The 22386-nt window shown below is 31.6% G+C and overlaps 1 protein-coding gene across 7 annotated transcripts in view; it reads right to left on the bottom strand.

The window, feature by feature from the left end:
- Positions 1 to 4473: 4473 nt before the first annotated feature.
- The window catches only part of LOC143072558 (uncharacterized), a 63428-nt gene continuing 45515 nt past the window's right edge, over positions 4474 to 22386 (bottom strand). For all 7 annotated transcript variants that reach the window (XM_076247554.1, XM_076247556.1, XM_076247553.1 and 4 more), the window contains exons 9-16: positions 17993 to 18125; positions 17160 to 17318; positions 14989 to 15182; positions 14098 to 14224; positions 11144 to 11366; positions 8002 to 8189; positions 6796 to 6930; positions 4474 to 5313 (exon numbers count right to left, since the gene is read on the bottom strand). In XM_076247554.1, the coding sequence (XP_076103669.1) occupies positions 4558 to 5313; positions 6796 to 6930; positions 8002 to 8189; positions 11144 to 11366; positions 14098 to 14224; positions 14989 to 15182; positions 17160 to 17318; positions 17993 to 18125 (1915 nt within the window). In that variant the 3' untranslated portion in view covers positions 4474 to 4557. The remainder of the gene's footprint in view (positions 5314 to 6795; positions 6931 to 8001; positions 8190 to 11143; positions 11367 to 14097; positions 14225 to 14988; positions 15183 to 17159; positions 17319 to 17992; positions 18126 to 22386) is intronic.

The following is a 22386-nucleotide window of genomic DNA, read 5'->3' as shown; positions in this document are numbered from 1 at the left end:
CAAAACACTCTAATTCACTTGGATTACTCGATGTATCTCTTGTACACAATTAAAATCACGGAACAAAAACTTGCAACGGAGAAATATTGATCTCTGTGTTTTTTTTCAAAAAGTCAGGTCATACTTGCCGCTAGAGTAGCCGGGTCCACAAGCCGAAGTTGCCGGGCGAAATCCCCGGCCCTAAAGACAACCCTGGTACCCCACATACATATGACCCTAACTTGGCTACGAAATTAGATATTACAAATGATGATTAACAAAGACTAATTCATTGACACTAACAGTAACGGTAGCGTAAAAATGACAGTTGTGGTGCTTCATAGTAGATGTCACCCCTTCCTCTTCGGCCGTTTGCAGATATTTTTCAAAACTGGCCAGACATGTTTACAACTTCTCTGTAAAGGGTAAAATAAACACATCAATAAGATAACAGCTATAACGATTAAACATGGAACAGAAATTGAGCCCGTGCAAGGTTTCAGCCGCAGTGATTTTCAACAGTAGGGTGAGAGTATTTTGAGACAACCCCAAGTTTGTATTTTTCGTGATACTGATAACATTTGGCTGTCTAATATATCGAAATTTATTTTTTCTTATGTACTAACTCTACCTTCATCGTTGTATATTCGCCACAATGTTTGTTATGCATATACATGGTCGTATTCATCAATATAGTATGCTGCTCGGCAATGGCGACCTTGAAGTTCCTCTGGTCCGATAATGGCGCCAAATTTAGAGGGAAGCAACTCGCGCCAGACAAAATTACCGTATTTCACCAAAATAATCAAAATATCGCTTTTTGATAACAAACAGTAATACGATAACCACATTTATATTCAGCCATCGTTTATTGATATAATTACAAACATTACTTTATTAAAGCCATCAATAAAGAATTCACAATTAAGTAATTAATGGAGTACATTGAAATCAGACCTTATGGGGTAGAGGGGTTAAACAAAAGCTCGCAACTTTTTTAAAAGCCTGGTAACCCCCATTTTATTTTGCCTTAAAATGTTCGAAAAGTTCATAGCTTTGACATATCTGTTTTTAAAAAATCCACAGGCACTTGTCTCAGAAAAAAAAATTCCTATATACTTATATTAAGGTAGATCCATGGTATACCGCCATCTTGGATTGTACAATCACAGTACAAAATCGGTCTAATTATTTGCCTAAATCTGCAAATTTGGAGACAGATTTGCAATTCAATGGTTAGACTGTTTGTTCCTTTTAAAGAAAACTTGTTAATTAATCGTATTATACAAAATATTTTAACAAATATAATTTTTTTTGGTTTTAAAATCATTTTTTTCAAATGAGCCATTTAAGGGAAGATAACTCTTTAAGTACAAAATTTATACTGGGCTAATAGGGAAATTTTTTATTTTTACTTGTAGCAAGAAAACAAGTTCGGTGACACCATGTTTTCTTTTTATTTTCTTAAAACATATTATGAAACCTTTCTTCTCACAATTTATTTCAAAATTCTATCTCATAGAATTTTTTTTATGCACACTAATGTGTTTTTCCATGAACAAACTAACCAAATTTTGGCAATTTTCAACGCCTCATAGCTTGAAAAATAGCACGGTGACCCATACTTTTTATTAATTTTTTGAAAAGAGCATAGTAAAATCTTCATTTTGGCAAATTATAAAAAAAATCTGTCTCTAAAAATATATACTTGTGATCTACCTTAAGGTATATAGGAAAAAAATTTTCTGAGAAGAGTGCCTGTGAAAAAATCTACCGGGGAAATTTTTACGAAAAATCGATTAAACCAATATTTTTTGCCTTAAACTGAAATTAGAAAATGCAAAATTTAGACATTAATCTGAAAATAAAAGAATTTTTAAGTCAAAAACAACCAAAGGAAAGGTTTACATTTCAAATTGTAATGTTCTTTCACATAAAAATCATACTGACTTGATTTTAAAATCATTGAATTTGATGTAACCATTATTGTTGAAAGGGTGGACATGTTTGGATTTAGGGTCAAAATCGCACATTTCGCTTCAATTTACGGGGAAAACGAGCCTGGTAACCCCCTTTTTTTCTGTGCATTTTTGGATTCAGCATAAAAAAATCTACAGAAAATGTGAAAATAAAAAAATCTAAAGGGGGTCACTATTGGGGTGAGCCACCTTAAACTGACTTATTACATTGGTTGCAATAAATTACATTGATTTCCCAGTTAAATAAAAACCGATAATTTCACATGTGAAATAAACATGGTTGTTTCACTCTCTGACGTGATACAACAATAGGCGTTGTCAAGACGTCGATAACAGCGGATCAAAATAAATTGTGAATGCGTAGAAAAAAGATATAGTTCCTTACATGTTTTACGTTAATTTCTTTAAAAAAAAGCCATTTGCCAATGTAATAAAAAGAATAACTTATTAAAGAATTTAAATATCGAAAAATATTCAGCTCGTGACCAAACAACACTGATAATTAACTCATGCGCTACGCGCATTCGTGAATTAATGTGTTGTTCGGTCACTCGTTGAATATTTTTCTCTATTTAAATTCTTCGATTAGTTATTCTATAAATAATCACAAACTAGTACCGGTACATAATCAAAGAGCAGATTGCTCTGAGGGATACGATTGCCGTTGTTTCATTGACACATGTACATGTATACATGTAGCTGGATAATATTATTTTCAAAACTAATTCAACTGTACGTTTAAAATAGTTACAAAATAGCCAATCACGGATAAAAGTGTATGAACAATGTAATCAGGCCTATGTTTTATTTTTGTACTATCAATTCCAAGTTTACTTTCCACAGCAGTCACTGAGACTCAGACTCACAGGCACTTGTTTCTATCCATTGAAAGACCCACTATCAACATATATTTACTCGTAAATATACGTTGATAGTGGGTCTTCCAATGGATAGACGCAATTGCCTGTGCTCAGACCACAGGAGTTTGAAATCCTATCAATAAGGGGGTAAAAATATACCAAAGTCGCTTATCACAGTAGAGCTTCTCTCGCTTCTCTCTTCGATGTGCTCAAACTGAGAGAAGGTATTTCACTTCGTATCTTATCACCTATTTTCCTACATTAATTCTAGGAGGAACCCCATTCCTAACTCTTTAAATATTTAATTTCCTTTGGGTCAGTGATCATGACTCCTTTCCGTACACATTTATCGGTTTAAAATGCGATCGTTTTCAATACGACGTTTATTGACAGAACGAGCTAATACTCGACGTTTTGTTTTGATTTAGAATTCACGGAAGTTACTTCCGGAAGGGAGACAACTCGAAACGATAATATGGAAGACTCCATTTCGTCTGAAGGGGTGTTCGATGATGAGGACAACATTTATTCTAATTTAAATGATGCATATGATTTAAAATTATGCAACAACAATAACCTTCAATAGCAGAAATACATAGAAAAGATCCCATGAGTTATAAATTAATTAATTGAGTGGAGAATGCACAGCAACCATTCAATCTAAAACCCCTTGAAGTCAAGAAAACTATACGCATGCGCATGATTTCCAAAATAAACCCTTGAGCAAGAACATATATTAAATGTTTATTAAACGACCTAGATGGTTCTCTATTTCTTTATGGAAGTACAATCTCAAATATCAGTTTCATAACGGTAACATATAAGAAAAACTCCACTTCAGTTCTTAAATGACGGAAATAGATTTATCGGAATTCAGAGAACTCTCGTATTTTATCAAAACTGGGAATTCCCTCTGACGTGTTTCTAAATTTATAAAAATACTAAATATAAATACTGCTTAATTCTGATTTTCCGTGTTGTTTAAAACACGCATATAAGTCAAGGGAATTATCAAACATGAAGATATGAAAAGAACATTATAGGAAAGTTGTTGAAGTTCAATCCCTTTGTTTGTTTTTACCTTTTAAAGCAAGACAATCATAAGAATCTGAGATGTTCTTTAATGTTTAGAATAAAACGATTGACGTGAGGGCAATGCTCTGAGCCACCGGTATAAGTCTACAGATTGCTTGAAAGCAATCGTATCCCAAAAACTAATCAAAACTTTCACAAGTCAATAGACCTTGACTAAGGGGTGTAGCCAAATAATCTCTATGGAAATTAGATATGCCAATGCTTACAACTACAAGCAAATTGTACATACCAAATATTACTGACCTACCAATAGTGAGTGGTTCCCCATAAACTGACCTAATCACAAACTAATACATGAAAACAAAGAAAAGTTTCAAAGTCAGTAGACCATGACTAAGGGGGCAGGGCCAAATAATCACCATGAAAATAAGATGTGTTAATGATAATACAACAACATTGACCTTACTCAATTTTCTCACCATAAACTAGACCTAATTACAAACTAATACAATTGTTGATGCCAGACGCCCTGGAAACAGCATACTTATGTGTCGCTTTTTGACTCTGTCTAGTCAAGACAAAAATCAAGGTCTAAATAAAGAAAATCGATTTAGTAAGAATGAGCTTAAAAGGATGTTTTTTATTTACATATTTAAATAAAACATATAATTTAAATTTATATATTCTGTTAAAATCAATTTGTATTAAAACCCTGATACAAATTTCTTTTTCACTCTGTTCTTTTTCTGTGGTGACATGGACGGTGTTAATTGTGATATATTTGAACTATTAGGTAATGAATCAATTCTGACACGTTTTGAAGCAGAGTCAATTTGTCGATCAGATAGATCTTGAAAACTTGGCTGCACTGTCACATTTGAAAACATTTGTATAGTTTGTCTGGATTCCTGAGATAAAAATTCCTCATCCAAAAGATCTGCACTTGATATATCGGAATCATGTTCAGATTTTATGACCGTCTGCCTTTTCACAGGTGATTGATATTTCCTTGTGGGTGTTCTCATAAAACCAGGAAGAGAATTTGATCTTGTTGATCCCAAACTCTGAATACTAGAAAAACTTGATACAGAAGAATGTCTCTTTCTCTGAGCTGACAAGTCTTTCATTACTTTTTCTTTTGTTAATACATTAATAGTTCCTAGTTTTAGAGTATCCCTTGCTGTTTCCAAACTTTCTTGTTCAGTACTTCTTATTGTTGATTTATCTCCCTTTTCAATGCTCTCGTTATTATCCTGAGAATCTTCATCAGTAAATAGGTCCATGCTATCATCTCCTGCAGTCATAAGTCCACCAGTTTCAATGTCATCCATAAAATTGTTGTCATCTGTATCTACCATCATCTCTATAAGGGCTGCAGGGAGTCCATCAATATTTATTTCTTTAACTGGTCTTTTCTTCTTTTCTTTAGGCTTTTCAAGCTTCTTCTTTACTTCTTCATCCTGAGAAAGATATACAAGTGTAAATTAACATTTAAGAAAGTCATGTTGAACCCACTAATCCTTTATTCAAAGAGGGTAAAAATGTATTGGAACAAAATTCTAACTCAATCATGGTGTGAAATAAATTTGAAATATCAAGTCAATATCTTCAAGCATGAATAAAAAGTGCTGGAAAAATATTACTTAAGTGAATTTTCTAAAGTCTAAGGACCTTAACCCTGCACAAAATATTCAGACTGGAACAACATTCAAACTTGATTTGTAACTTGTCATGAGTAAGACTATATCGCAATTTTTAAACAATACTAGTATCTAAAAGCATGACCAACCAGATGCTCTGCAGGGTGTAGCTTTATACGACTGCAGAGGTCGAAACCTGAACAGTTGGGGACAGTATGGACACAACATTTAAGCTTGATACAGCTCTAAATTTGGATTGTGATTAAATAGTTGACACATAATAGGTTTCTGACACAGAATGAATGTGGTCTAAGAACATAAAATTAAAAACTTAAAAATTTTAAATTGGACATTTACCTATTATGGTCCAATATCCAAAATCTAAATACATGGTTAGATTCAGCATATCATAGAACCCCAAGAAATCAACTTTTTGATGAAATCAAATAATGTTCAATTTAAGACCCTTTAGACCTCAATGTGGATCAATTTGATAACCAGGCCCAAATATAAAAAATCTAAATACATGGTTAGATTCAGCATATTGAAGAACCCATATATTCAATTTTTGTTGAAATTAAACAAAGTTTAATTTTGGACCTGTGCTGACCAAGTGTTGTTACTTTGTAGCTGATCCATCATCCAAGATGGCCGCCAGCGGGGGACTTATTTTTACATTGGAACCTATGGGAAATGCATACAAATGACTTCTTCTAGAGAATCACTGAATGGAATGAAACCAAACATGGCATGAATGTTCCTTATGGGGTGCTGACCAAGTGTTGTTTCTTTGTAGCTGATCCATCATCCAAGATGGCCGTCAGCAGGGTTCGGAAATGAGAAAAAAAAGGGGGGGAAACGGGCCTTATCATACCTTGTCCTTTGAAAAAAAAAAGGGATATGGAATGTTCATGTTTCTGGTAAAATAATTTATCGTATCCCTTACCCCTTTTCTCAAATTTTTGGCTAAAAAGACTGACTTGATCGGTAATAAAATTTGAAAAATTGATTACTCAAAAACTACTCCTTGTAAGTACACAATTTTTCACAGAGTTAAGTTTGATTATAACATTTTTTAAATTCATTGATATTTTCCACTTTATCCCATATTTTGGAAATAATTCCAGATTTTAACAAGACTGAAATGTCAGAAGAATACATCCTAAATTTATCATGACAGCCTGAAAAGTATATTCAAGTAAAGTTTATCTCAATTTGGTGTTTAATATATCTAGTATTTTAGTACTCTTGTTCTCTTATAGAATTCTTAGCCTACATTGAAAAATAAAATCCATTAATTACCCTTAGAGGCAGTAAGTCATCAACAGGTTCCTCCTTCCATAACCTTGTTATCATCTGACTGAGAACATCTGTAGGGAGGGAGGCAACATTAGGGAGAGACCTCAGTTCCTCTGAAGAAATACTACAAACTCTATCCTGCAAAAAGATAAGTCTGATTATATTATTAAAGTCTTAGGCCAAAAAAAATATATGTCTGTTTACGGTTACACGACCTACCCTATTTTGAGTGGTGACCCTAAGCCATTTTAATTCCGTCGTAAAGTGAGAAATATTCTGAACTCGTGTTCAAAGTGAAGATAGTGTTGCCTGATACATCCCAATGTTCATAATCATGAATATGATAGCTGTTTTAAGGAAATTAGTGACTCGTGTGATGAAATAAACATTTTGCTGCCATTTTTTCCCCCAGTCAATAACAAAGGGAAATAATCCAATCCTTTAAAACACCAGTAAACTCGACCCATGGACAACTCAGACCACTGCAAGACGGACACAACTCAAAATCATGGTGCAAAAAATAAAATGGAAAAAATAATAAAAAAGAAATACCGACCTACCTACCCTACTTATTTTGATGATGTAATCTTAAACAGACATAGACTTTTTTTTGGCCTTATTAGTTTTACTCATTATTGAAGGCTGTACAGGCCCTGTAGTTTGCATCCTTTTCCTCTGATCCTTGGTGAATGATTGTTATAAATTTCATCTCCTTGGTTTATTTTTCAGGGGTTATATATTGTTGATTTTTAGAGGTATTTTCCTTTTTTCTTGAATCAAAGGTACATCACAAAAATATCATACCATATGAGATTTTTTTTAAAATCATTTCTTTTCACTATAAATATGATAGTGTAGACAGTTGTTACCTGTAACAGAGAAAGAATACAAATCTTCTCTAATTTCTCAAAAACACTTAGAATAGCTAACTATTCCATATGCGTTTTGCTCATTGTTGAAGGTCATACAGTGACCTATGCTTGTCAACTTCTATGTCATTTGATCACTGGTGGAGAGTTATCTCATTAGCAATCATACCACATCTTTTTATTCTCTTATTTACTAAAAGAACAATATTTGATTTGTTTTGTAAAGACAGTAAGAAATGAAAATGTTAATTTTATCAAAAACACAAAACAGGATACTTTAAAAACTGGAGATAAAACAAATACAATCAGAAATACTACTTTTGTTCAATTCCTAGCTTACTTTTGATGCATTATTAGCAATCAGTTTTCCTGTCCTTAAGTACTGTCTACAGGCATGACAAAATTCATAAGAATTATCTCCCTTGTCCTGTTTGCTTCCATCCATATTATCATCACCAGCATCATTAGTATCTATGTCTCCATTACAAAGCTGACACATAATATGGGATGGTTTCTCCAGGACTATCTCTAAAAAATAAAATACTAAAATAAGACTGGAAATACTAAATGTCCAACTTCTCTTGTTCAGTTAAAATTCATTTATTCAAATTCAATTCTCAGTTATTTTAATGTTTTATGAAGTTGGAACTAAGACATTGTAAAGCATAATAATATAAACATCAGGAGATGAGGTTTGATAGCTAATGAAACAACTATCCACCTGAGTTAAAAAGAAGTGGTAGTATGGAATTATAGGCTATTGTACAGCCTTCAACAATGAAAAAAACTAATATGTATAGTCGGCTATATAAGGCCCCAACATTGAAAAATGATAACAGTTTTCAAAAATTTCTTCTTAAAATAGTATACGCATCTTCTGAACTCCAAAATTCAACTGAACAATACTTGTTTAATGGTTTCTTTAAAAGTGTTTGCTTGCTGAATAAAGGGAAAGCACCTTTTTTTACCCTGACTACCCATAAACATTTATTTAATTCTGAAACAACCACCTGTTTTGATGTAAAGAACAACAACAATCCATGGAAATGAAAATAAAATAGATAATCCACACAATTTTCTTTTATTAAGGCTATAATTTTCTTGGGCTACCTGAGATAGAGAGACAAAATGACATAAAAAGGCAGATTTTTTTTAGAATAGAATATTAACATAAAATTAAAATTATTTTCTTTTTATTTAAGGAATGACTGTAATATTTTTTCTGTCTATGAAGAAATAACATAAAAAATTTGGTGCACACTGAATAACGCCCGTAGCAGGTTATTTAACAGTGTGCACCACATTATTTATGTTATTTCGAATATACAGAAAAAATATTACAGTCATTTCTTATAATTTAATTCTATTCCATTTCAAACCGTAGAAAACCATGAAAAAACGTTGATGACGTCACGGTCACATGACTAAATTATGTCTATGGGCTCATAACAAAATAACGTCAGCCAATCAGAAGACGCGTTACATCCAAAATTAAATTATATTAATATAACATGATTATTCTACTAATTTTTTGTAAGTTTCAATAATTGTATTATAATAATAAAATAAGACCAATCCAGTGTGTTACTGTGGATTCATTTATTTTCATGGGTATCAATTTTCGTGGATTGCTGAAAACTTGCACATTTGTCAATATATGATTTCATGGTTTTGACAATATCTAAAGGAGTCAGACATTTTTAGAAGAGGGGTTTTAACACATGGACGTCATATAAAAAGGAGGGGTTTCACCCATATGTCTTCATAAATGAGCATTAACTGTCAAACAAAAATGGGATGTTTAAACCCCCAGACCTAGCCCCCCTTTTCCCCAAAAAAATATTTCAAAACTTATTTGCTTTCTTTGTTTTACATGAAAGCAATTCAGTTTTATAAATATCAAAATATTTTCTGAGGATTATTGCAAATCATTTTACTTCCAATAAATTACTTTATCGGCAATTCATATATTTTCCCTTTGATCTTACTGCTTTATATTTTCGAGTATCAACGTACTGGCTGTATCACTGAAAATATTAGGCAATACATTGTGTGACGTCATAATTACCGAATAAATTGTCGTTTTTGATACGGACTATATCATGTGGTATATCTAGACAAGCCCGAAGGGCGAGTTTAGATATTGCACATGATATAGTCAGTATCAAAAACGACACTACCTATTATTCTATATATATTAATCATACTCAATGGATTTCAATTTTCAAAGAAATATATTTGCAACTGCAAAAGGAAAGAAATGTATTTGCTACTTCAAAAGGAAAGAAATATATTTGCAACTTCAAAAGGAAAGAAATACATTTGCCACTTTGATATGCTGTGACTAATTAACTTATGACACATATATTGTATATATATTGCATTACAAAATTTCAATAACCCTTCTGTCTGGAATGGTTGTTACCTGTGTAAGTACATGTGAGATTCTTGTCACAACTACATTTACAAAACTAATAATACAATAGATATAAACCCAAACTGTCTGGAATTCATACACTGATATAACAACAATATGGTGTATGGTCTGGTGCATGTTATATCAATGGATATGCCTTACACTTATCATTTTCATTATTGATTTCGTCAATGGTATGTTTTGGAACAGCCTTTTACTTTATTATAATGAAATAGATAGAGAATGACGTCATACAGATTAAACGTGTGATAAAGCTTTTGCAACCGTGCTGATATCGATATCATCACGGGTGGCTGATACAGCACGGATGTCATTGATTGTATTACACATACAATTTTTCTGTATTTACTACTAAGTATATAATAAAAATGCTTATATATGTATATCAATTATAGATGCAGAAAAATCATCAGGACGAGAATAAAAATGTTGATCACATGGAATTCAAATATATTTGGATATTCAAATAAATATTTCATAAATATTAGAGATGATAATTTATCCTTTGCATATTAATATTTTTTGGTATATTATACAGTAGAACTCATAAAATTAAAATAAGAACATGGAATTATTGCCAAGTAGACAACTTTCTACTAGAGAGCAAACAATGTAGAATAAAAGATAAAGAATATGTACCTTCAACTGTACACCAATGGCACTAAACTACATCAAATTGTAATCTTTTATATTTTTTGATCTTTGAAAACAAAACCCAGCATGTTTTTTAATAAATGCCTAGCAATATTGATTTTAGTATCTCTAAATAATGCACATTTTTTTGTGTTTGAAATGTACAACTTATGTAACAAACTGTACATTTTGAACTTTTAAGTATGATAACTCTTAAATGCTCTAGTTTTATATGACAATTTTCACTTTGAATGGTTGCAGGTATTTCTTTCTTTTTTTTATGTTATAAAACAGTTGTATATAGTGTTCATGACTGTACCCTAAAATAGTGCTCCACTTTTAATGAAGGAAAATATATGAAACTGACTGAACTGGACTGAACTGTTTAATAAAATTTACACCATAATAATACCCTCAAAAAAACTTGTGACATCTGAAGAATGTACAAATCTGGTCTCATCATCATTCCATTCATCCCAAGCCTTATTAACTCCCTTTATCCATTTTCTTCCTTTCTCTAATGTGACTTCATCAAGAACAAGGTCATTCATGCCTGGTCCTGCAGCATATGTTTTATCAGTATTTTGATTGGTTGGCTGAAATACTTGGTAGTAAATGTCCCCATGAACATCCAACTGAAATTAAAAGTGAGTTCATCTTGTTGTTAAACTACTTCTTCCTTAAATCAATTCTGCATCAAAGATGTTTGTCATTTCACTTTTATTAGGACGGTCAAAAGCATAAATTCATCCAATTTATTGATCCTTTATCTCATGATCTATGGAGTTCTGTGAAAAACATATTATGGTATGCCCTGATAAACTATATTCCATGGAGACAACCATCTTGGATTTCTAAGTTGCTAAGAAGTAATAGGTTCTTTCCTGGTCTTTCATAGGATCTTTGGTATTTTTGTATAGTTGCCAACTTTTCAGAATCTCAAAGGGCGGTTTTAAGTGCACGAGGACACAATGATCCACTGATAGTGTCAAAAGTGATTTTAAAGGGGCATAAGCTACAAGACTACACTTTTAAAATGTACAGGTATAAAACATTCCCCGGTATAGAATCAGAAATAATCAATAGTGTTGTTACCCACTGTCCAAAATTAGGAATGTTTGAGTGCTCACAAACATGTTTATAAGTTCATCTCGTTCAATGTATGTTCACCTGCGTTTATAAGTCATTTGATTGAGTTAAGCCATTTCAATTGATATTTTATAGTGTGTCTTTCTATGTTGTGTTGTTACACTTTTGTTTCAGATAAGTGTGAAGGTTTGGTACCATTAAAACGTTTAAACAATTGCTGTGTGGTAGGAGCCAATGCTCTGTGTTGAAGGCTGTATTTTGACCTATAATGGTTTGCTTTTATAAATTGTGACTTGAATGGGGTTGTTTCATTGGCACTCATACCACATATTCTTATATCTATGATATTAGAACTTTCTTTATGTCTTTGTCCCAAGTCAGGAGCCTCAGTGCCAAGTCAGGAGCCTCAGTGCTTGGTTGCAGCTGTCTATCATATTTGTTACTGGTTTTGTCATAAATCACAGACTGTTGATTTTTTTATTTAATTGTTTCATATTTCATCATGTCGGCTAGATGGCTATACTCTATTGCTTTTCCTTATATTTGAAGACCTATAGATGCTTAAATCCCCTTCATTTGGACTGTTGAGTAATTTTCTCATTAGCAAAAATACATCTTCTTATTTTATAATGAATACACCATGTAGGATATATTGTCAATGGAATATCTGACTAAAAACACTCAATTATACCAGAAAAGAAATTTAAGCAAACATACCTTTAATTCTTAAAAAAATATACAAAGGTTAAAACCATATATCATGCTATGAATGGTTCAAGGTATAAACATAAACAAACTCAGATGAGGAACCTACTTAAGGTGGCTCGTGGGTACAAAAATTTCAGCAAAAAATTAAACCTTTATTTTTTTCATTACAAGTTTTATTCATTACACTATTAGTTATTACTTTGTGATATGGTACAAAAATCAACCCAAAAAATTGATTCGGTTTGGCTCCAGATGACTTTTAAAATGTTTATATCATTGAAAAAGCTCCAAATTATCTCCCTTTGGTGCAAAAATGCCATTTTTTAGCATTAAATTTGAAATATCTTTTTTAACTCATCGGTGACCTATATTTTTTTATCATTGTTTTCAAATAAGCTATAAATTAACTAAATAATTGTAAAATTTAAGCGATTTCTGTAATTAGGTTATTTTTTTATTTCGATATTACCTTTATTTCTCCTATTAGTTCAACAGAAAAAAAGGACATGAACAAAAATGTATGCTTCTTCCGGAGTCAGATTGTGAGCTTAAATGGACGGTGACCCCATTTTTTTATTTCATTTTTCTTTTAAAAAGTTGAATTATGAAAAAATATAGCAAAATCCTATATTAGAAAAAAAAATTGATTTATACCCAGGAGCCCCCTTAAGTTATATAAACACCTTCTTTTGATGATCATTACTATTAATACGAGTATTCATGACTTTGCTAAGTATCAGCAATGATTATATAAAGTATTGACATGGTCTCTCTTATTAACATCATATAATCTTTGTAAACTTAATTGGAATCAATAACGTAAAGGTATCAGAAATTAATTCCTGTTACTGACAATCTTAACAAGTTCAATAACTAAGCTCCCTAAGTTGATTAAACTACAAGAGCATGCAATTTTATAATTAATTATCATAAGCTATGATTTTATCTCAAGGTTAAGTATAAGTAATATAATTGGATGGTATTTAGGATTTATGTAAGAAACAAAATTTAGGACAGATTTTCGAAAAATCACAATTTAATGTGAACAAATGCACTTTCAGGATATTACATTCATTGTTTACATTTATAGAACTTTCACAATTTTTTTAATTGATTGCATCTCTGAACATATAAAGGCTACACATATCATTTCATTTAAAATTGAGATCCAGTTTGATAAGTTCTAATGGGAGGGATTGTGAAGGGTTGTGCTTGATATTCATATGATGAAGACATAATCTTTCAATCAGCTGATGCATCCCTCCGATAGCGGGATTTTCATGCTAAATTGAAGACCCATTGGTGGCCTTCAACTGTTATCTGCTCTTTGGTCGGGTTGTTGTCTCTTTGAAACATTCCCCATTTCCATTCTCAATTTTTATCTAAAAAGCATATAATATTTCATCTAAATACAAAATATTGCTCAAATACATATAGATTGTCTTAATACGGTGTGCATTTTCAGATACCGAAAATCAATTCTGCAGCATGTGTCAATAGTTCATTATCACCTATTTACACACTTATTACACTTGTGAGTTTAGAACGAGGTGATTTTTGTATGTTTACCTGATAAGCTACCAATCCATCTTTAAATGGTACACACTGTAAGCCTAATAAAGAATCTCTCTTGTACTTGTGTTCCACAGAAATTTTATCTGTTGTTTTACATATCTCATCAAATTTGGTGAAATCACTGAAAAATTTAATCATCATAGTACATCAATGTAAGGCCTATAATTTGAAGCATGATAAGATCATATGCATTGTACAAGAGCTGTATCAGATAGATATCAACCTTATGCAAGTGCCATATACATATACAAATATAAGACTGTGACTAATTTTGGAGCATTCAAATACGAAATTAAAATTGAATTCGAGTCTGCTTTGTAGGGTTATAATATTAACAGTAACAGACTTTGCATAGAAATTTTTATCCACCTGAAACAGGTTATCAGAAGTATTGATATTCATTTGCATAATGTCGATTTCAATTTCACGCAATCATATTTAAACACAGCTTGAAATTAGGTCGCTACTGCTGTATGTGGGTGTTAATCGTGGAATTAACTACTCACCCAGTTTTATTATAAGATAATATTGCAAGATAATGGGCATAAATTGATATGTCATTAATGTCATTTATAGATAATTAATACTCTAAGTGGTCAAATGACAGATTCTGTCAAATAGGAAGTTTTGTAAATCTTGTATACTGTAGTTGATCATTTTTGCTGTAAATGGTTTCTGTCTATCTATTAAATTATCAAGCTAATATGTCAAATCCTGAAAACAACAGTAGGTACCCACCAAGATCAAGAGATATTTGTTGAAGACCTATCATGGTTTACTTTTACATATATACTTGGATGGAGAGTTGTCTCATTGGAACTCATACCACATCTTTTTATATCTAATTACCTTGAGGGAGAGCCACTTCAAATACTGTCAACTTACTCAATCCTTGTCAACTGCCAGGGTGATCCAATTCCTTGGAGTGTTTTGTGAACTCCACCTTGAAACATATAACAATAAGTTTCCATAGGATTCTGACTTGCAATGGAAATGAGGCTCTGCTTTTCCTTGCCTATATCAGCCAGAACAGACATATACTGAGGAGGATTTCTTAATAAATGTTGCCACTGTAAAAGCTAAAATTATGGTATACATTTTTTAATTTTTTCCCTGAAATTTTTTTACCACCTCATTTTTATTTCTGTGTATTCAATCTTTGCAAGCATTTTCAAATTAGAGATTTCAGGACATGGAAACCAAGTCTCAAATGCATACATGCCTAGTATACATGAAAGTGTTATTAATATATGTTTTTGTGGACCTGGTATACATCATGTAAGTGTTATTAAGTTACTTATATATGTTTTTGTGGGCGTTATATACATCATGTAAGTGTTATTAAGTTACTAATATATATGTTTTTGTGAACGTGGTATACATCATGTAAGTGTTATTTAGTTACTTATATATGTTTTAGATACACCTGAATAAAAGATATCTTATAGTTTACATGGGTTAATCACCCAACCAATTATTCTTAATTTCCTATCTGAGGTGAAAAACTAAAGAGGATGATATATAACACTAGTAATTTCAAACAATTGACCAAAGGCCTGACGGTGGTGAGACTAGGTAGTGTCAGACATAGACAATAATAGTGCATTGACTTGACATATCAACGATATAAGGATGAGGCTTAGAAACGGGGAAATGCGAGGCTGTGCCGAGCTATTTCCCCGTTTCGGGCCGAATCCTTATATCGTTAATATGTCAAGTCAATGCACTATTATTGTCTTTATACTGCAATCTAAAAAAAACATTTTCAATTGTTGTTTAATGCGTTAAGGTTATTTATTTGATTTAAATATTAGGGGAAACACCCTTTAAAAAGACCTCACATCATGCTCGCAGAGAAATATACAACACCATGAAATTTACATTTACCTGTTGAAACCAACACTCGATGGTGAACGAAATCGTTTGAGTATGGACTTAAATATCAACCTTAAGCATAAAACATAATGATTTATAGGTTGCAAACAAAAAATATAAGCAAATTAAATATGTTTTCCCAATAATTGCAAAAGAAACAATGTTGAGTCTTTCCACCCATCGTTGTATGCATTTGAAACAAGAACAGGTTGAAGAGGTCATATGAATAATTCAATATTATTTCGGCAATTTCTATTTAAATATTCATGAGGAAATGTGATATCGGGTCAGTGACTGTATATGACATAGAAATATACAGTCAACGCATTTTGACTGCTCAAATAGAACGAGTGCAGTATAAAAATGTTTAGCATTATTTTGTTTGACATATAATTTATTATTGTTCATTGATAGTAATGTATGTGTACTCCCCTCATATAGAATATCAGATTAAAATGAGTAATAGTTGAAAATATTCTCCAAAATGCAGTAGAATTTTTCAATGGTATCGTTTTTAAGATATATATTTATTAAAAATACACTGAACATTTATTGAATCCAAGAACTATATAGATAAGTGCATGTATCAATTTTGTGTCATCAATCAATGCAACAAATTTTAATTCCTTTTTCTCTTATCTCATTAAAAGAAAATTATTAATATATCTTATTTAATAAAAGTTTTATTTACTTTTCTTTGCGTTATAAGAAGTAATTCCATTCAAGATCATTATACAATTCTTATTGTACTTTTTTCTAATTATCCAAAAAACACCAAAGCAAGTTCGACAGTTATATTTAGATATTATTTATTATAATGATTTTATATGAAAGTTTTTCTTGTTCTAATTCATATTATTTGTATTTGTAGATTGTAATTCTAGGATTGTGCCAATGATTTGGAATTAAAAATGAGTAAATAACATATTGTTGTAATACTTCACATGTTTAATAAAACTGCTTAGGTGTGTCTCGCAATACATACCTGTCTTCAGTTGTCTTAATTTGAAATAATCAAAAAAGTTTTATGTTCCGATGAGCAAAGCGAAGGAGAACATAACTAGAAATATCTTTTAAATAATAAAAGTTTTGTGAAAATCTTGGTTATTGAAATCACTTTGGAAGAATAAAGAAGTTTACAGATGAGGAAATTTCATTGACCTAAATAAAGCATATCTTACAGGATGCCCAGGAAAACGTTCGTCTACAAGAATCAGCATGTAGTCTGTTGCTATAACATACAAAAATGGTGAATGTTGTTTAATTATCCGTATTCTCTCATTTGGATGTAGAAATTTACTTGGTAAGGCAAACAAGTCCACTCCATCATTGGATTTTTTCTGAAATGAAAGGTTCCCTGGTGATAAAACTTTTCAACTTTATTAAAGAAGATAACTTTAGGACATAAAAACTACAATTGCAGGGTGTAAATCACTGAACATTTATCTTTATTATATTTTTTGTAACTGTTATATTCTTTAACTTTATTAAGTAGTGGCTCTTAAGAGCCTGTGTCGCTCACCTTGGTCTATATGTGCATATGTAACAAAGGACACACATTATAGACAAAGAATAAAATGTATGAAAATTTTCTGTTTGGATGATGGTGACTTGTTTTAAGATACTACTTTACTTAACATTCTTGCTATTTACAATTATCTCTATCTATAACGAACTTGGCTCAATAGTTTCAGAGGAAAAGATTTTTGTAAAAATTTACAAAAACTTGTTACAAAGTTGTTAGAAATTGACTTTAAAGGGCAAAAACTGTTTATGGGATGAATTGATAGTTTTGGTCATGCTGACTTATTTGTAGATCTCACTGTGTGACGTCAAAATTTATGGGGAACTTTTGTGATGTCCAGTAATATTTTTTTTTCCAAATGAACAGAGTGCTTTCATTAAAATTCAATATCTTTTTCATATAAAAATAACTAAAGCAACTCATGTATTCAAAAATATGTCTTTCAGAATTTTGCTTTGGTAAATGTGCAATCTTCTTTCCTACGCTTACCCTCAAATCAAACAATTCTACTTTAGTACAGTCAGCTGACAAAAGCTGCCTTGGATGGCTGCTAAATATTGCTTGTCGCCACTGGTCTCGACAGGAGAATCTGTGCTCATTTGGTTTTAACATTTCTTCTTTTCTGAAATTGCATAATACTTTCATGAATGAAATAAATTCTACTTCTGCTTAGATTTCAAGCAAGAATGTTGGCAATTACATTTTTTGTTAGTACAATTTCACATAGGTACATGGGAACAGAGAAAAAAGAAGGTGTTTCCTCTAGTTCATTAAAATATGTGTCTTAATTTCTGATGACCTTTTCTACTCATTTTGTTATTTTACTTGTTTCAACAAAACAACAATGGCAGATGACAGTAAACGTCACATGATGGTAGCCCATGTGATGCACAACACTAAAAGATTAGTACAGTAATACTCAGTGACATGAATGATGTGGGGCTAGGCCATTTAAAAGTCAGTCACCTGTAAGAATGTAATCATGACGCCATTGTGACCAAATACTTTTTGCATGTCTCTGTACATCTCATATAAGTTTATCTCTGACTTGATACCTCCAAATTTTGATTGACATTGATTTTTTCTGCAATTGCACCACATCTATCAGTTTACATTTTAATATATTCAACTAATTTTTCTATATAAATCAACTTTCTCTAATTCTTAAGCTATTTTCACATTTCTTGATCCGTGTGAGAAAAATATTTCTCCTCACAAGTGAAAAATCTGTTCTAGGCATATCATTGGTCGAAGTTCAATTGTGACGTTAAGTTTTCTTGTGACGTCATGAAAAAAGGCGATAATGTCTGATGACGTTACATAAAAAGTACACAACTTTCTTCAAATCTTTGAAAAGAAGGACAAAAATCATTAGAGAAACAGATTTCACCACTATAACTTGTGTGACGTCTTGAGCCGAACAGTTTTATCATTTTTACACAATTTAATCTACTGTGTGATGGTTCATATTCTGGACGCCAGTCTTTGCTCCTTTTTAATAAATCTACATACCAAAAAACAAATATGAAGCCTAGAAATGGAAAAATATTAAATACTAAACTCGTTCAAAGGGTATCTACACGTCTCAATCTTCAGAATCGCTTATCTAAAAATACTACAATAGCTAACGTTTTTAACAATAAAAATCGTGGTTACCCTTCTATCGATAAGTGTCATGCCAAAAAATGACTTACGTGTCCCCGTCTTTCCACCAACAATACAGTAAGGTCCACATTTAATGGTCGCACATTTTCTCTAAATTTTGAAACTGATATTACTTGAAAAACTAACAGTATTATTTATTTACTCACATGAAACAAACCGGGATGCGGTATTCAGTACGTAGGTGAAACTGGGCGATATTTATCTAAACGCACGCAAGAACACCTGTATCGTTTTAAAAGACCCAATAAATTCAAAAGTATCATTTATCAACATCTTAAGAAGCACAGTCATCCTATTAAATATTTAACAGTTCAACCTTTAGAAGTAGTAAATAAGCAGCCTGGTGAATCTCATTCCAAGTTTGTACGATCACGAAAAATAAATGAATTAAATTGGATTAAAAAATTACAGACAGTCTACCCTCTCGGTCTTAATGATAATATCATGGGAATTGGCAATATATCAAGAACCGATTCTGTTAACATTTTGGATATAGTTTCTAAAACTGTTCGTAAAAATCGTTCTCATGGACGCAGAAAAAATCGCAATCAAAGAAAATTTCGGACCAACCATACAAATATTTCGGACCTAATTTCCATTTCAAAAAACAACGGCAGACATTATCTGTTAACCAAGCTTTGTTCTTTACCTATAAATAAATTAAATAAAATTTTAGAGGATTGCAACACAATTTCATATTACAGTCCTAAGTATGAAATTGTCCAAATTATAATGGCATATTGTTATTCTAAACTGTTTCCAAAAATTGATCGCCCTGAAGATCATAAAAAACATTTTATTAAAATAAAGTATGTCAATAAAGGTTTTGATTTTGTAAATATTGCCGGTATTTTTAACGACCATTCTGTTAAAGACCAAATTCCTGGATATTTTGATAATACTGAACTCCCTCTCATTTGTTATATTTACAAGAAATCTACCCGAAAATATGTGTTTAATTATAGCCAATTGTGTAAAGATGTAAATATCACTGAAAATACACCTATGTCGTGTAATTGCAGTAATTCAGAATACACCTATGGACCAATTTCCCATGTTATAACAGGAGACCTTAACATCGTTCGCGACCGAGAGTTAAAATCATTCCTCAGTAAAGGACCTAAATATCGTCCCCCGTCAACTGTTAACTGGAATGAGTGTCGTAATATCATCAACGACTCACTCCGCGCCTACTGTTTGAAATGGGTAAAACGGGAAAAAGCTGACAAAAAATCTTTGGACTCTTTTTTTAATTCAGTAATGAAGATAGTTGATATTCGAATACAACATTTTAAAGAACATTTTACCCTCAACAAAAACTATAAAAACCCTATTACGCGTATCAAAAATAAACTAACAGAACTAGCCAAGGAATTTGTTTTTGTTCCGGCTGATAAAGCTGCTAATAATATCATTATTGTTTGACGTAAATTTTATATAGAGGTTCTGCAAAAGGAAATCACCAATTCACCAACATTCCCACTGACTTCATTTTCAGAAAACGACATCTGTAACAAACATAAACTTTTAGCTACTTCTTTACAAGCAGAACCAAACACAATGAAAGTCCCAACTATGTACTGGCTTCCGAAGCTGCACAAAAAACCTTACAAATATAGATTTATTTCATCTTCCAGCCATTGTTCAACTACTAAATTGTCTGTTTTACTTACTAGTACACTTGGTACAATAAAAAACCTGATAATAAATTGTTCAAATAAGGCCTTTGAAAATAGTGGAATTAATTACTTTTGGAGTGTCAAAAACTCGTTGGAAGTACTTGATAAATTGCATGCATATATTGGTGATTTTGAATCTGTTCAAAGTTTTGATTTTTCTACCCTATATACCACTTTGCCTCATATTCTTATTAAGAAAAAATTCACATCCCTAATTAACTGGGCATTTAAAAAGTCGGAATGCGAGTACATATGTTCAAACTCTTTTAGATCATTTTTTAGTAGCAATAAACAAAAGAACTATGTCAATTGGACATGCTTTGATACTATTTATGCACTTGAATTTTTACTTGATAACATTTTTGTTCGCTTTGGAGATTCCGTATATCGTCAAGTTATTGGAATTCCAATGGGGACTAACTGTGCACCACTTATTGCGGACCTGTTTTTGTATTGTTATGAGTTACAATTTATGACTAAAATTAGCAAAGACCCATCAAAACAACATTTGATACAAAAATTTAACAATACTTTTAGATATTTGGATGATATATTGGCTCTAAATAATGACGACTTCAGTATGTATACTAAAGAAATTTATCCTGTAGAACTTACTTTAAATAAAGCTAATGATAACAATGACCACTGCCCTTTCCTCGATCTTGATATCTATATCATAAACGGGAAGCTTAATACAAAAATTTATGATAAAAGAGATGATTTTTCATTTCCTATTGTTAATTATCCATTTTTAGATGGTGACGTTCCCTTGTCACCATCTTATGGTGTTTATATATCTCAACTTGTACGATTCGCTCGTGTATGTAACAATGTATTAGACTTTAGCGAGAGAAATTTATGTATTACTGAAAAATTATTACACCAGGGTTTTCGATATCACAAACTGGTCAAAACATTTACTAAATTTTATCACCGGTATAAGGAAATAATTCGTAAATATAACTCAACATGCAGACATCTTATACGTTCAGGTATTTCACATCCAAAATTTTATGGAAATATTCTTTATAAAGCACAAAAATGTCAGTATTCTCCTCAGAAACTAACAAAACCTTTAAATAGACTTATTAAAAGGGGATATAGTTACGATACTGTTGTCAGGTCATTAAAGATTGCATATTTTGGCTTTAACATTGATTCACTGATAGGGTCTTTGCTTCGGAACTAAACACATTTATTTCTAAAAAAACAGTTGTTGGCATGACACGGGTTATGTTCTTCTCATATATTTTATGATAGTATGATACTAAACCCCTAACGGGAGGGATTGTACCTGATATTCATATGATGAAGACATAATCTTTCAATCAGTTTAATTGAGGTCTGGAGCTGGCATGTCAGTTAACTGCTAGTAGTCTGTTGTTATTTATGTATTATTGTCATTTTATTTATTTTCTTTTGTTACATCTTTTGACATCAGACTCGGACTTCTCTTGAACTGAATTTTAATGTGCGTATTGTTATTGTTTTACTTTTCTACATTGGCTAGAGGTATAGGGGGAGGGTTGAGATCTCATA

The sequence above is a fragment of the Mytilus galloprovincialis genome, chromosome 4 (assembly GCF_965363235.1).
Source record: "Mytilus galloprovincialis chromosome 4, xbMytGall1.hap1.1, whole genome shotgun sequence".
NCBI lineage: Eukaryota > Metazoa > Mollusca > Bivalvia > Mytilida > Mytilidae > Mytilus > Mytilus galloprovincialis.
The sequence above is the reverse complement of the archived record's forward strand: the minus strand, read 5'-3'. Positions and strand labels throughout refer to the sequence as shown.